Source organism: Bubalus kerabau, chromosome X (assembly GCF_029407905.1).
Source record: "Bubalus kerabau isolate K-KA32 ecotype Philippines breed swamp buffalo chromosome X, PCC_UOA_SB_1v2, whole genome shotgun sequence".
Lineage (NCBI taxonomy): Eukaryota > Metazoa > Chordata > Mammalia > Artiodactyla > Bovidae > Bubalus > Bubalus kerabau.
Window position 1 is genome coordinate 82,746,131 of NC_073647.1, and position 16,763 is coordinate 82,762,893.

Here is a 16,763-nt window from a genome sequence, read left to right on the forward strand (position 1 = left end):
GAGGACTTTTAAAACTTTGTTATTAATAGTGGAGAGTGGCACCCTTTTCTTTTTCCTGATATTAGAGGAAATGGTTTCAGTTTTTCACCATTGGGAATAATGTTTGCTGTGGGTTTATCATATACAGCCTTTATTATGTTGAGGTAGGTTCCTTCTATGCCAATTTTTGAAGAGGTTTTTAATCATAAATGAGTGCTGAAATTTCTTGAAAACTTTTTCTGTGTCTATTTGGATACTACTATGGCTTTTATCTTTCAGTTTGTTAATATGATGTATCACATTGATTGATTTGTATTTGAAGAATCCTTGAATCCCTGGGATAAAGCTGACTTAATCGTAGTGTAAGATCTTTATAATGTGTTGTTGAATTCTGTTTGCTAGAATTTTGTTGAGCTCTTTTGCATCTATGTTAATCAGTGATATTGGCCTGTAATTTTATTTTTATGTGATTTCTCTGTTTGATTTTGGTATCAGGGTGATGGTGGCCTTGTAGAATGAGTTTGGAAGTGTGCCTTCCTCTGGAATTTTTCGAAAGTGTTTCAGAACAGTAGGTGATAGCTCTTCTTTAATGCTTGATAGAAATGACCTGTGAAGCAATCTGGCCCTGGGCTTTTGTTTTGGGGAAGATTTATTTATCACATTTTCACTTTGAGTGCTTGTGATTGGCTTATTCATAGTTTCTATTTCTTCCCAGTTCAGTCTTGGAAAGTTGAACTTTTCTAAGAATCTTTTCATTTCTTCCAGGTTGTGCATGTTATTAGCATATATTTGCTTGTAATAATTTCTTATGATCATTTATATGACTGCGTTGTCTCATTAACCTCTTTTTTGTCTCTAATTTTGTTGACTTGATTGTTCTCCCCTTTTACTTGATGAGTCTAGCTAATGGTTTGTCATTTTATTCTAAGAAGCAGTTGCTTTTGATTTTTATTCCTGGGTCCTTACTGCCAAATTCAGACTTAAATTGAAGAAAGTAAGGAAAACCACTAAACCATTCCAGTATGACCTAAATCAAATCCATTACAGTTACACACTGGAAGTGAAATATAGATTCAAGGGATTAGATCTGATAGAGTGCCTGAAGAACTATGGATGGAGGTCCATGACATTGTAAAAGGAGGCAGATATCAAGACCATCCCCAAGAAAAAGAAATGCAAAAAGGCAAAATAGTTGTCTGAGGAGGCCTTACAAATAGCTGTAAAAATAAGAGAAGCAAAGGAGAAAAAGGAAAGATATACCCATTTGAATGCAGAGTTCCGAAGAATAGCAAGGAGAGATAAGAAAGGTTTCCTCAGTGATCAGTGTAAAGAAATAGAGGAAAACAATAGAATGGGAAAGACTAGAGATCTCTTCAAGAAAATCAGAGATACCAAGGAAACATTTCATGAAAAGATAGGCACAATAAAGGGCAGAAATGGTATCGGCCTAACAGAAGCAGAAGATATTAAGAAGAGGTGGCAAGAATACACAGAAGAACTATACAAAAAAGATGATCATGACCTAGATAATCACGATGGTATGATCACTCACCTAGAGCCAGATCCTGGAAAACGAAGTCAAGTGGGCCTTATGAAGCATCACTACAAACAAAGCTTGTAGAGGTGATGGAATTGCTGTTTAGCTATTTCAAATCCTAAAAGATGATGCTGTTAAAGTGCTAAACTCAATATGCCAGCAAATCTGGAAAACTCAGCAGTGGCCACAAGACTGGAAAATGTCCGTTTTCATTCCAGTCCCAAAGAAGGGAAATGCCAAAGATTGCTCAAACTACTGCACAATTGCACTCATCTCACACACTAGCAAAGTAATGCTCAAAATTCTCCAAGCCAGGCTTCAACAGTACATGAACCATGAACTTCCAGATATTCAAGCTGGATTTAGAAAAGGCAGAGGAACTGGAGATCAAATTGCCAACATCTGGATCATCGAAAAAGCAATAGAGTTCCAGAAAAACATTTACTTTTGCTTTATTGACTATCCCAAAGCCTTTGGCTGTGTGGATCACCACAAACTGGAAAATTCTGAAAGAGATGGGAATACCAGACCACCTGACTTGCATCTTGAGAAATCTGTATGCAGGTCAGGAAGCAACAGTTAGAACTGGACATGAAACAACAAACTGGTTCCATATCGGGAATAGCGTATGTCAAGGCTGTGCTTTTTTAACTTACATGCAGAGTACATCATGAAAAACACCGGGCTGCATGAAGCACACCCTGGAATCAAGACTGCCAGGAGAAATATCAGTAACCTCAGATATGCAGATAACACCACCCTTATGGCAGAAAGCGAAGAACTAAAGAGTCTCTTGATGAAAGTGAAAGAAGAGAGTGAAAAAGTTATCTTTTTTAAGCCAACATTCAGAAAACTAAGATGATGGCGTTTCATCCCATCACTTCATGGCAAATAGATGGGGAAACAATGGAAACAGTGACAGACTTTATTTTTGGGTGGCCAAAATCACTGCAGATGGTGACTACAGCCATGAAAGTAAAAGACACTTGCTCCTTGGAAAAAAATTTATAACCAACCTAAAGAACATAGCAGAGACATTACTTTGCCAACAAAGGTCTGTGTAGTCAAAGCTATGGTTTGGTCTGTGTAGTCAAAGCTATGGTTTTTCCAGTAGTCGTGTATGGATGTGAGAGTTGGATTATAAAGAAAGCTGGGCACTGAAGAATTGATGCTTTTAAACTGTGGTGTTGGAGAAGACTCTTCAGAGTCCCTTGGACTGCAAGGAGATCCAACCAGTCCATCCTAAAGGAAATCAGTCATGAATATTCATTGGAAGGACTGATGCTGAAGCTGAAACTCCAATACTTTGGCCACCTGATGTGAAGAACTGACTCATTTGAAAAGACCCTGATGCTGGGAAAGATTGAAGGCAAGAGGAGAAGGGGACGACAGAGGATGAGATGGTTGGATGGCATCACCAACTCAATGGACATGAGTTTGAGTAAACTCCATGAGTCAGTGATGGACAGGGAGGCCTGGGTGCTGCACTCCTTGGGATCACAAAGAGTCAGACATGATGGAGCGGCTAAACTGAACTGAACTGATAGATTTTGAATCATCATGTTTTCATTGTAATTTGTTTCTAGGAAGTTTGTGATTTCCCTTTTAAATTTCTTCAGTAGCCTGTTCACTGTTATAAATTAAAAAAAAAAAAAAAAAAGTATTGCTTAACCTCTTACGTCCTTTTTTTTCAGTGTTTTTTTTCCTGTAATATTTTGTGTCATAGCATTGTGTTCTGAAAAGATGCTTCATATAATTTCAATTTTCTTAAATCTGCTGATGCTTGACTTGTGATGCAAAATGTGATCTATCCTGGAGAATGTTCCAGGTATACTTGAAAAAAGAGTATATTCTTTTCGTTTGAATGTAATATCCTAAAGAAATCAGTAAGTCTATCTGGTCTAATGTGTCATTTAAAGCTTGTGTTCCTTTGTTACTTTTCTGTTTTGGTGATCTGTCAAATGGTTTAAGTGGGTTGTTCAAGTCCCACTATAATACTAGGCTATTATTGTGGTACTGTCAATCTCCCCTTTTATGTCTATTAGTGTTTTCCTTATGTGTTGATGAGTGTATGCTCCTGTGTTGGGTGCATAAATATTTGCACTTGTTACATCTTCTTGGATTGATATCTTGATCATTATGAAGTGTCCTTCCTTATCTCTTATATTCTTTATTTTGAAGTCTGTTGTGTCTGATATAAGAATTTCCACTTCAATTTTCTTTTCATTTCCATTTTCATGGACTGTCTGTTTCCATCCTCTCACTTTCAGTCTGTATGTGTCTCTAGGTCTGAAATGGGTCTCTTGTAGACAGCATATATATGGGTCTTTTTTATATCCATTCAGCCAGTCTGTGTCCTTTGGTTTGAGTATTTAATCCATTTACGTTTAAAGTAATTACTGATATGTATGTTTCTCTTGGCTGTTTCTTAATTGATTTTGGTTTGTTTTTGCATATCTTTTCCTTCTCTTGTGTTTCCTGTCTATAGAAGTCCCTTTCACATTTGTTGTAAAGCTGATTGGTGGTGCTAATATCTCTTAACCCTTACTTGTCTGTAAAACTGTTGGTGTTTCCATGAATTTTTAATTAGATCTTTGCTGGATAATCTTGCTTGTTGATTCTTCCGTTTCAGTACTTTAAGCCCCATGAGGCGCTTCCCTCGTGGCTCAGCTTATAAAGAATCTGCCTACAATGCAGGAGACCTGGTTTAGATCCATGGGTTGGGAAGATCCCCTAGAGAAGGGAAAGGCTATCCACTCCTGTATTCTGGCCTGGAGAATACCATGAACTGTATAGTCCATGGGGTCACAAAGACTTGGACAGGACTGAGTGACTTTCACTTTAAGTATATCCTGCCATTTCCTTCTGGCCTCCAGAGTTTCTGCTGAAAGATCAGCTGTTAATCGTATGGGGTTTCCCTTGCATGTTGCTTGTTGCTTTCCCCTTCCTGCCTTTAATATTATTTCTTTGTTAGTTTGATTAGTATGTGTCTCAACATATTTTTCCTTGTATTTATCCTGTATGGGACTCTGTGTTTCTTGGGTTTGATTGACCATTTCTTCCTTTCTTATGTTAGGGGAAGTTTTTGACTATAATCTCCAGAAATTTTTTCTGACCCTTTCTTTTTCTCTTCTTCTTCTGAGACCTCTATAATTTGAATGTTGGTCCATTTAATATTGTCACATAGGTCTCTGAAACTATCCTCAATTCTTTTGATTCTTTCATTCTTTTACCTTTATTCTTCTGTTCAGCAGAGTTACTTCCACAATTCTGTCTTCCAGCTCACTTATCCATTCTTCTGTCTCAGTTATTCTGCTATTGATCCTTCTAGAGTAGTTTTGATTTCAGTAATTTTATTGTCCCTCTCTGTTTATTCTTTATTTCTTCTAGGTCCTTGTTAAAGTATGTTAATTGTTTTTTGCATTTTCTCCATTCTGTTTTCAGGGTTCTGGAACATCTTTACTATCATCACTCTGGATTGTTTTTCAGGTAGTTTGCCTGTTTCCTCTGTTTATTTGGTCTTGTGAGTTTTTCCCTTATTCCTTCAGTTTTCTCTGTCTTTTCATTTTTATTTCCAACTTCTTCTGAGTTCTCCTTTTCCCAAGTTTTAGGGTCATATTCCTTCTTATTTTGGGTCTCTGCTTTCAGTGGGTGACATTGGTCCAGTAGTTTGGGTAGGTTTTGTGTTGGGAGGGACTTGTGCCTGCATTCTGGTGGGCGGAGATGCACTTTTTTTTTTTTTTCCCTCTCATGAGCAAGGCTGTGTGAGGGGCTATGTTTTGGGGTTTTTGTGGGAAGCCTGTCTGCTGATGATTGAGTTTGTGTTTTTGTCTTCCTTGTTTGCATGAGGCATCCTGCTCTGCATACTTCCAGCATTTGGGTGATGCCGAGTCTTATCAGGTGGAGGCCTTCATAGGAGTTCTCACTTATTAATACTCCCTGGCATCAGGAGTTCTCTGGCAGTCTAGTGTAGTGGACAGCACTCCCTTTCCAAAGGCTCAGGCTTGATCTCTGGCTAGGGAAGCAAAATTTCATAATCTGTTTGTTATGGCATTAAAGGGGATTAAAACAAACACACAAAAACAAGAAACAGAAGACAAACCTCAGACAAATGGTAAATACAAAATCAGACAAATAAAAACAAAAACAAAGGAACACACACACATGTACACACACACACCAAACCAAAACAGTCCAAAGAAAAAGTACAAGAGAGTGACCTGCCAAGCAAAGGAAACCAAAAATGTTATTGATCAATTAAAAATAAAGCTAAAATGCAAACCAGAAAACAAAACCAAAGCAGAGTGCCAACTAGGGAATAAAGCAAACAAAACAAACTAACAAATGTGGTGAAATAAAGAATTAAAAGGAAGAAAAGAAAACAGTAGAAAAGCTGTGTTAAATAGACTTGTATAAAAAGATTTATATATATATCAAAGAATAACTACATCAAGAACAATAAGAAAAGCAAACAAAAACAACAAGAACAAAAAATTTTAAAAGAATAAAAAAGTCCACAGAAGTGCAAAAAGCCACATAGCAGTAAAAGTATATAAAGGAAATAAAATGTGTGATTAAAAAAAGTTTTCAAAAGCTTGAGTAGAATTAATAGTAAAAATAAAATCAACAGCCACAGCAAAAGAGAAGAAAAAAGAAAAAATCCAGAACCAACTATAGAACAAATCAAAATATAAGAAGAATAAATATTTTTCACAGCTGACTGTCCTTTCCCTCACTGTGAGTCAAAGTTCACCTCCTCATCCCTAGAGTATCCTCTGATAATGAGCTGCTCTCTGGGCCTGCTGTGGGGGCAGCTCAAACTCTAATCTGGACCTACCACTGTATGTTATTGCCTCCAGTGTCCACAGCTGCCAGAGCTAGTGGTTTTCTTCTGTGGGAACTCACATTGTCCTAGTTGATTGTGTGAATTTCATCTGTAGTTTGTACAGCTGGTGGGAAGGTTTTTGATCCTCTTCCTTAGCCACACTGCCCCCGGGGTTCAATGTGGTTTTATCCCCACCTCTGCATGTGAGTCATCCACAGGAGCTTGTTCCTGAGGCTGCCCTGGAGGACTTACTTGCCTAGTGAGGACCAGATGTGGAGGTGGTGCTGCACTTGGATCACAGGGACCCTGTTAGCACCAAGTATACAGGAACACTGGCATCCTGAGGTTCTGCAGCTGTGGCAATATTAGAGTCTTTTTCTAGCCTCTGGCAGCTGACATTCCAAGGGCCTCTCTGGTTGGTCCTTCTCTGTTGCTTGGTGCAGCAGACTCTCAAGGATCTCCTGGGTTGGGATCTTTATTGCTCAGTTTTTCAAGTACTTAAAGGGCCACCCTCTCTGGGGTCTTTGTTGGTCAGCTGCCAGCACTGGCATATGAGGGGAGAGAGGCTACATTGATGGCTCCACTGTCTGCACATTACTCAGCAGTATCACTTTGCCTCCATGGCTGCCCAGCTTTCCTCCAAAGGCATTCCCCACTATGATCCCCTCCTTTACTTCCCCTCAGGCCTTCTCACCACAGTCAACAGCAGTCTTTGCCCTGGGATTGGTTTCCAGTCCATACGCCCCAGTTCCCCGCTACCATGCGTTCCAGGGGAGTTGGGTCCCTGTCCAGGGAATCTAGTGTTGCAACAAGGATTATCTGTGTGGTTCTCACTCCATTCAGACTGTCATAGATCAGCTGTTGCACTCTCCCACAGCCTCAAATGCTTTTCCTCTGTCCCAAACAGTTGCCCTGATGTGGGGATCTGACCCCTGCTTCAATTCCTTCACCCCCTGGATACGGGTCCAGTCCTGCTCACTCTCCTCTTTTTCCCTTCCTTCCTTCATCCTGCCGAGATTTGTGTGGACCTGTGTATTCCTTTCTAGTGGTGAGGGACTCCTGCCTGCTCTCACCTGGTGTTCTGTGAGATCTTCTGCATCTGAAGGTGTGTTCCTGATGCATCTTTGGAGAGAGATGTACTCCACATCCACCTGCTCCTCTGCCATCTTTCTGGAATTTCCAGCTTTCTTTTGTTCCCAGTTGAATAAAATACTTTTTTTTAATCCCTTCACATTAAGTTTTTGTCAGTGTTTACATCTGAAGTGAGTCTTTTAGAGATGGATCTTGTTTTTTAGTTGTTCAGCCCCTTGCTATGTCTTTTGATTGCAACACTTACATTTTAAATAATTATCAGTAGGTATGTACTCACTGTTCTCTTGTCAATTTTTTTCTGGTTGTTTTTGTCCTTTTATCTTCATCTTTTGCTCTCTTCCCTTGTGATTTGATGACTATAATTAGTGTTATATTTGGATTCCTTTCTATTTCTATCTCTGTCTCTCATTGTGTATGTGTTTGTGTCATTTATTACACGTTTTTGCTTTCTTACCTTGATATTTATATTTTACAATATATATGATTGTTTTCAGTTGATGATCTCTTAAGTTTGAACTCATCTAAAAACCCTGCACTTTTACTCCTCTTACATTTAATGTTTTTAAACATCATATTTTGCATGTGTTTTTTATTTCTTAATTAGTTTATGTGTGTATTTTACCACTTTTATCTTTTAACCTTCCTTGTAGTTTTATAAGTGATTGATCTTTACGTTTTCCTTTACTGGTGAGATTTTACCTTCTGTGATTATTATATTTCTAGTTTGGGTCTTATCTTTTCTACTTAGAGAAATCCCTTTAGCATTTCTTGGAGAGCTGTTGGTCTAGTGGTACTGAAGTCTTTTAGTGCTTGCTTCTATGTAAAACATTCTCTCCAGTTCAGATCTGAAGATAGCCTTGCTAGGTATAGTAGTCTTGGTTGTATGTTTGGTCCTTTCATCACTTTAAATATATTGTGGCACTCCTGGCTTGCAGGGTCTGCTGAAAAGTCAACTGAAAGTCTTACACGAATTCGCTTGTATATATCTAGTTGCTTTTCTCTTGCCACTTTTAAGATTCTCCATCTATAATTTTGCCATTTTGGGTATTGTGAGGCTTGGTGAAAGTCTCTCCTGGTTCAGCTTGTTTTGGACTCTGTTGCTTCCTGGTCCTGGGTGTCCATTTCCATTTTCAGGGAGGGGACATTCTCAGCTATTATTTTTTCAAGTAAATTATCTATGCCTTTCTCTCTTCTCATTCTGGGACCCATATGATGCATATATTATTACTCTTGGTATTGTTCCCCAAAGTTATCCTCATTTCTTAAATTCCTTTTTTTCTGTTCAGCTTAGGTGAACTATTATTATTCTATTATTCTGTCTTTCAGTTCACTTATCTGTTTCTCTGTATCATGTGATGTACTCTTGGTTCCTTCTAGTTTTATGTTTTCCAGTTATTGTATTCTTCAGTTCCATTTGGTTCTTCTTTATATTTTGTAACTCTTTGTTAGACTTCTTGCCCTGTTCATCCATTATTCTCTCCCATGTTCATTGAGCATTTTTATGATCACTACCTTGAAAGCTTTGTTGGATAGATTTCTCTCCTCTACTCTACTCTGTTTAGTTCTTCTGAGTTTTATCTTGTTCTTTGGTTTGGAGCATATTCCTTTGTCTCCTCATTTTTCCCAGTTCTCTGTATCTATTTATATTTGTTAAGTAGGTCAGTTATGTTTGCTCATCTTCACAAAGTGGAATTACATAGCAGATAGCCTATGGTGCCAATCAGCATACTCCACTCCATTCACCAGAGCTATATATCCTACACATGACCCATATGTGTGCTTTGTGGGTCCTTCTCTTATTATAAAACCACCTACTCTGGGCATACTGGTAGCCAGGCTGGCTTCCAGCCCAGTTGGCTGCCAGGCCGTGTCATGTGGTTGTTGATGGCTCACTGTTGTCTTGGCATGACTGGCTGTTCAGCCCCAATGGTCCTGGAGCTGGTGCTGGCTTGCTAGTGGGTGGGACCAGGGGCCAGAGTGGCTGTCTACAGGACCTGGGGAAACCTAGGACTGGCACCCCACCACTGGTGGGCAGGGTCATATCTCAGGGCAGCTTGATGCATATGGCAGCCTATTGGGCTTTTATTTTTATCTTTGTTTCATTATATGTAACAAGCCTTCTTTTCTCAGTTTTTAAAGTTTTCTCTGTCTTGGGTCTTGAGCAATTTGGTTTGATGTTCCTTGATGTAATTTTCCTTATTTCTTGTACTTGGGGTTCATTTAGCTTCTTAGATCTGTGGGTTCATAGTTTCCATAAAATTTGGTAATTTTAGTAGCATTATTTCTTCAAACATTCTTTTCTTCCCTCTTACTTTCTGAGACTCCAATTGCATTTGTGTACTTTTTCAGTGAAAATTTTTCACTGATGCTCTGCTCTTTTGCTTTTTTGTTTTATACTTTTTTTATAGTGTCTATTGCTGTGTCTTTACCAATCTTTTTACCTGCCATATTAAATTTGCCATCAATCTTATTTGGTCCTTTTTTTTTTTTGTCTCACATTTTAGTTTTCATTTGTTTAATATGTTTTTATATCTTCTGTGTCTCTCTACTTAACTTTTGAACATATATGTCAGCTGTGGGTCAATTTTGACTGATTTTTTTTTCTTTTCATTACACATTCTATTTTCCTTCTCTTATATGCCTTATAATTTTGGATAAGAAGCACAACATAGTGAACTTTAACTTGGTGAGTGCTAAATGCTTTTGAATTACTAATCTTTAACTGTTTTCTGGACTGCAGTTAAATTAGGGGAAATAATGTGTTACTTCTGGGTTTTCCTTTTAAGATATTTTAGGCAGGACTAGAGAAGGCAATGGCACCCCACTCCAGTACTCTTGCTTGGAAAATCCCATGGACGGAGGAGCCTGGTAGGCTGCAGTCCATGGGGTTGCTGAGCGTTGGACACGACTGAGCGACTTCACTTTCTCTTTTCACTTTCAGGCATTGGAGAAGGAAATGGCAACCCACTCCAGTGTTCTTGCCTGGAGAATCCCAGGGACGGGGGAGCCTGGTTGGCTGCCGTCTATGGGGTTGCACAGAGTCGGACACGACTGAAGTGACTCAGCAGCAGCAGAGCAGTGTTTAATCTAGGAATAGTCACTACTATTCAAGCAGGTTTCTTTCAGTTTCTCTAATACTTCATGAATTGGAGGTTTTCCTGTCTGCCTGGTGGGAATAGGTACCCTCACCCTGCATGGACTCCCATTTCCCTCTAATCCTTGCATATGCTTCTTCCCATGACTTCTGTTTTCTTTTGTTGTTGTTGTTTTTAACCACATATGGTTTTCAGTGAAAACAGCTGAAAGAGACCCCTACAAGGGTTTTCTCTCTGCCCCTGATTCTTACTTCTGTCTCTTTAACACAGGGAATCTGCCAGGCTTTACCTGAGTTTTCCTTACCTACCTGACATCCTGAAAACTCTTTTCATGGTTCTAAGCTAGAGCAATCATAGGGCTTACTTGATTTGTTTCCCATCTTTTAGGGATTACTTTTCTTCATTGCCTAATATCTGATCTCTTTAAAACTGTTGTTTCTTAATATTTTATGGGTTTTTTTTTTTTTTTTGAGGAGCTGAGTTTCAGGTGGAGGTGGGGGGGGTGAATTCAGTTCCTAGTTTTACATCTTGGCCAGAATCAGAAGTCCTTAGAACTTTAATCATTTTTATGATTTTCATTTGTCTGTTTTATTTATATAATTCACTGTTGTATTCTTTTTAATATTATTTTTTAATTTATTTCTGTTCATACATTCTTTTTCCAATAGATTTTTGATTGGTTGTTCTACTCCTCTACATAATTTCAGTCAGTTACACTATCCTTCATATTCTGGTATTACTACATAGTCTTTAGTTTCTCACTGCTTCTGCTATTGATAGTAGTTTAACAAATGCTTTTGTTTCTATTTTAGAAGATGCTTGTTAAGGAGAGTTTAATTCTCCTTTCTATAAGAGATGCTTGATAGAGATTGTTTAATTTTAAATGTTATATCTTTTAATAGAGTTAAAATTCTATTTTACTATGAGATTTTACTACAGAAGTTTATATTACAGCATAGAGAAAATAAGCATATTCACATTTACTTTGATGAAAAACATCATATTCTGACCACTGCTATGCTAACAGTCAGCTGCTAACCTTGTGTTTATATTTTGCTTTCTTTAGTATTTTTTACAGGAAACCATCAGTTACTGAGTATATTATCAACATGAGACGCTCCCTTCTATGAATATGTGTCTGTATACAGATAACTTTATACTTTTGGGCCCAGATTGCCAGCAAAGATCAATAGTTCCTTTATCTGCTTGACTGTCTAGCGAAGTCCAGTGTAGCTCCTGCTGCTTTAGCTTTTCCTTCTCCCTTACTGACGACATTCCACTTCCACTAAATTGATATTTCTTGATTTTAGAATTATAAATTAGTATATGCTTTGTTTTTAAAAGTATGTTTCAACATTCTCTTTTAACAGTTAACTATGCAGTATATGGGATTTTTTCCCCCTAATGACAGGTCAAATTAAACAGATTCCAAAACTATCAATACTTTCATGTTTTGAGGAAATGGAAAATTATGTATTTTACTTAAACCTTTAATGATATGTAGTATGTAGCTTCTTGTATATATGTATGTGTGTGTGTGTGTGTGTGTGTATATATATATATATATATATGTTTTTTCATTTTAATTTAGGATTTGCTTTCCCATATGCTACATATGGACCCACAGCAGCGGTACACTACAGAGCAAGTATTAAAACACTCATGGATAACCCACAGAGATCAGTTACCAGATGATCAGCCAAGTATAAATGGTTCATCACATGTTGTTAAGGTAAAACCAACATACTTTTAAGCATCTTCTAAATGCCATGACATTGCATGCCATTCAATGATGACACATATAATTACTTTATAGTGTCTTTATTTTTTTTAAGTATATTTATAGATTCTTTTGTTTTGGCTTGCTTTTTTAAATAACAGCCCTTTTTATGTACAGCCTTACTGATGATACATAAATTTTCTTGATTACATTTGGTTTGCTTTAAGAGACACTGGGGCTTGGTGCAGACTAAATTCAAGTTTCGTATGGGAAAAAAAAAGATGCCTATTGGTTCCTGAATTAATAGCCATTGGTGCAAGTTTCCATACTTACAGACATTGAACCTAGATTTTGAAGTTAAACGTGGTTTATCCATTTATCTGTTGATGGACATTAAGATGTGTTTTCATATCTTGGCTGTTTTGAATATTGTTAGAATGATCATGGGAGTGCAAATTTATGTGAGAATAAATTGTGGGGGGGTGTGTATGTGTGGAATATATTATATATAATGGAATTATATGTATGTAATATGGTATATATAATGGAATATTGTTCATCTTTTTAAAAGGAGATCTTTGTCATTTGCCACAACAGACATGAATCCAAAGACATTATGCTAAGTGAAATAATGTAGACACAGAAAGAAAAAAACTACATCATTTGTCTTACATGTAGAATCTAAAAAAACCAAATATTATGAAAGCAGAGAGTAGAACAGTGGTTACCAGTAGACAGGGAGAAGGTCGAAATGGGGAGATATTGGTCAAGGTATACAAAGTTACAGTTATGTAGAATGAGTAAGCCTAGAGGTCTAATGTGAAGTCTGATGTTAAGTACAGGTAATAAATAATACTATAGTGAATGCTGGAAATTTGCTAAGAGTAGTTTTTCAGGTACTCTTATCACACACAAAAATGATAACTATGTGAAGAGGACATATGTTAATTAGCTTGACTGTAGTAATCATTTTACTGTGTATATCAAGATAACATGTTTTATGCCTTAAATATATACAATTCCTATGAAAAATACATTTTAAAAGATATTTAAAAACAAATTTTATGAGTTTTGAAAGACTGAAAAAATAATACATTTTAGTTTTAAAAACTTGTAAGAAGCATATTTATTGAAATAAAAAATATATAAGTAGTCAGATGTTAATCAAAGGGCCATCAACATAAATACTATGGATTCTCAGTTACTTTCCTGGGGGAAAGTAGTTAAATTTTTCATGATACAATGTGAAAGTTTTCTTACCTTCAGAGATTGTTATTCAATTTGTAATATTTCTCATTATTATTAGGGAGCAGTGGTCGCCACATATTCTGCCCTGACTCACAAGACTTTTCAACCAGTCCTAGAGCCTGTTGCTGCTTCAAGCTTAGCTCAGCGACGAAGCATGAAAAAGCGAACATCAACTGGCCTTTGAAAGTTTTAGGGTTCCTCAGCCAAACTGGATGAAGAAAAGATAAAATGTGTAGCTTTTTGTCTAATCATATATCAAAGGCATTGTTTTCTACTACATTACTTGAATATTCTGATTAAGCTTCCTTTTTTTTAAGGGGGAGTAAGATAAAAAACATATATAGGTCCACAATTTTCATACTATGCTGCTTTTCAGTGTTGTCCAAGTATTTATTTAAGTATATAATTGGTGTCTATAGAGTCCTACCAACTTCTCTACATACTAACTTCTACAGTTTCTTTCAGATTTCTGGTTATGTAAAATAATGGCTTGGGAAATCATTACCAACAGTCAAGTTGCAAGTATAATAGTATAATGCCAAGCAATGTCAGTATTTTTTAACATTAGATCCTGAAAGGTTAGATGTCTTATTTTATTTTTTTTTTTAAGAAAAGCGAAAAAGAAATGTATCGTAGAAACTTGTCATTATGTGTAAACTCCATTCATTTGACTCTCTGTAGTTACTAAAATGTAAACATAGTAGTTTGGGGCCAGAGCAAACATCATTTGTGCTCATATGTGAATTCCTAATATGGTTGATGCCAAAGTTTTTACAGAAGTATTAAATCATAGATAATGTGTGCCAACAGACCTGTATATTGTCTGTAAATGGCCTCATCTAGAAATAAAGGCTTCTGTAAAATTTACATCGAATGGAATTGTAGTACAAGTGAAGAAATTTTAGCCAAAGGTCGTATATTGGTATTATAATCTACTAAATAGGTCATAGTTAAGCCTTTGAAAGTAAAGTATATGGTGTTGGCACTACCTTGATGTTATGTAAACTGACTTTGAGGTTAACCAATTGGATCTAATTATCATCTGTCCTTTTATAATGAACTACACTCTTGTTTTTTTGATTTCCCTGTGCTTTGAATTACAGTGTAGCATATTTATCTTTAATCCTATGGTTATATAGTTGAAATATTACTGTAATGAACTTGTGAGCTTAGCACACATGATATAGTTATAATGCATTTCAGTAAACTTTAAATAATACTACATAATAGTTATACTTCAAGAAGATAAACTGTCTTTTTAAATAGGAAGTAATATTAATGATATGCATAAAATTTGAACACATTTTAAAATAATATTTATAATAACAAGGTCTGGCCAAATTGGTCCTATTATTAAATTTTATGATTCAGAACCACTGTGTAGTATATATTGTTTTCTCTAAATGATTGAATTTGAAAGAATCTTTTTTGTGCTGTTGAAGAAAATACCATTACTACTACTTTAAATAGCATTATTACTACTGCTGCTGCTACAACTACTGACAGAAAGAACTCATGAATGTAAACTTGAGGATATTACACTTTTCTTTAGTGAATATAAGTGATCTACTTATGTGTGCTTGTTTTACTGTATTTTATTTTGCTTAGTTCAGAGAGGGGTGATTACTGAGCTCTGAAATGTATATAGGCTAGAAGACTTGTAACTTCAGTATTTAATAAAATAAACTATATATAATTCTCTTTATAATGTAAGTGATCTATATTCCACACACAAAGGTCTGTTTCGTTTGTGTGATATATAAAAGTACGTGTCCATATTTTGAGATGTCTTTTGCAATAGTTGAAAGACATTAAAGAACGTCTTAATATTACATGGAAGATATTATTTAGAAAGACACTGGGATCATATCTTGTGGATTTTTTTGTCCCAGTTCAGCTTTTTCTTTCCTCATTTTGCTTTATTACTAGAAGTACTTGTGTCATTATATTGGCTTATTTTCCTCTTGTTTGTGCTGTAATGCCTTCTTATCAAAATTGATATGACACACTTAGATGTGATTTTGGTGTGTAACTTTTCAGAACAGAGATACTATTTCTATATATGCTTTTGTAGTAGTAGAATTAGAGTAAGTAAAGTTGGAAAATGAAAAATGATCACAAAATAACTTTGTCTTTACATAAGCAATAGTTTTTAAGTAGATGATCTTAATTTTTCAATGAGTTTGCTCAAAAAGGTTGTGTCACACACTCCTTTCGTGAAAGGAACATGGTCAGAAATAAGCAACAAACAGCACAATTCCTCATCACTCAGTGAAAGTTGAAAAGGTATAAATGATATAGATGCTAGTGGATTTTCCCAATAATTGTGAGTTTTCTTCTGGAAAATTCAAACAGAGTAGCTTAACAACAGTAGTAGTGGGCAACCTTATTATAAGGGAAAGCTTCACATTACACCTTCATTCTGCAAAAGGAACCCAGGTAGGGATGCATAATCATGTCATTTTTGGCTAGAACTCTAGAACAACAAAAGCAGATGTGAATGGGACATTTTTTGATGGGGTTTCTATAAATTCTTAACCAATAAAAGTAAATCCTTTCTTTGAGACTTAATACTTTGATTTCTAATGGATTCATGAACAATTATTTTATATTGCTTTTCTTTCTAGTTGATTGTTCTTTATAGTATTTAATAATAAAGTTGGGGGTTTTATTGTCAAAAAGAGAGGCTATTGTAATAATATTTTTTTCTCAAAGAAAAAACAGCAGATTTGCCCAGGTAGACTGAACAATCTATTGTCCTAAAGCACATATTATTATGAATAAACTCAGGAAACCATTTGTATGAAAGTTAATATGTGTTGCTGGTATTGGTGATTTTGTGGGGAAAAAAAATGATTTTAGTTATTTTATGAAAATCAAACTTTAGCCTATTTTCTTAAATCCATGAATACCTAAACATTTGTTGTCATTTTTTGCCATTGATAATTAAACATAGTAAAGCATTTTGATTGGAGAAGGCAATGGCACCCCACTCCAGCACTCTTGCCTGGAAAATCCCATGGATGGAGGAGCCTGGTGGGCTGCAGTCCATGGGGTCGCTAAGAGTCGGATATGACTGAGCAACTTCACTTTCACTTTCTCACTTTCATGCATTGGAGAAGGAAATGGCAACCCACTCCAGTGTTCTTGCCTGGAGAATCCCAGGGGCAGGAGAGCCTGGTGGGCTGACGTCTATGAGGTCACACAGAGTCGAACATGACTGAAGTGACTTAGCAGCAGCAGCAAAGCATTTTGATAGCACCTCTG

General features: G+C 36.4%; 1 protein-coding gene across 5 annotated transcripts in view; it reads left to right on the plus strand.

The window, feature by feature from the left end:
- RPS6KA6 (ribosomal protein S6 kinase A6) overlaps positions 1–15,201 on the plus strand; it is a 191,772-nt gene extending 176,571 nt beyond the window's left edge. For 4 of the 5 annotated variants that reach the window (XM_055563519.1, XM_055563522.1, XM_055563520.1 and 1 more), the window contains 3 exons: positions 4,961–5,005; positions 12,120–12,260; positions 13,555–15,201. In XM_055563519.1, coding sequence (XP_055419494.1) covers positions 4,961–5,005; positions 12,120–12,260; positions 13,555–13,680 — 312 coding nt within the window. In that variant the 3' untranslated portion in view covers positions 13,681–15,201. The remainder of the gene's footprint in view (positions 1–4,960; positions 5,006–12,119; positions 12,261–13,554) is intronic. The other variant, XM_055563523.1, reaches the window with a different exon arrangement.
- The last annotated feature ends 1,562 nt before the right edge of the window (positions 15,202–16,763 follow it).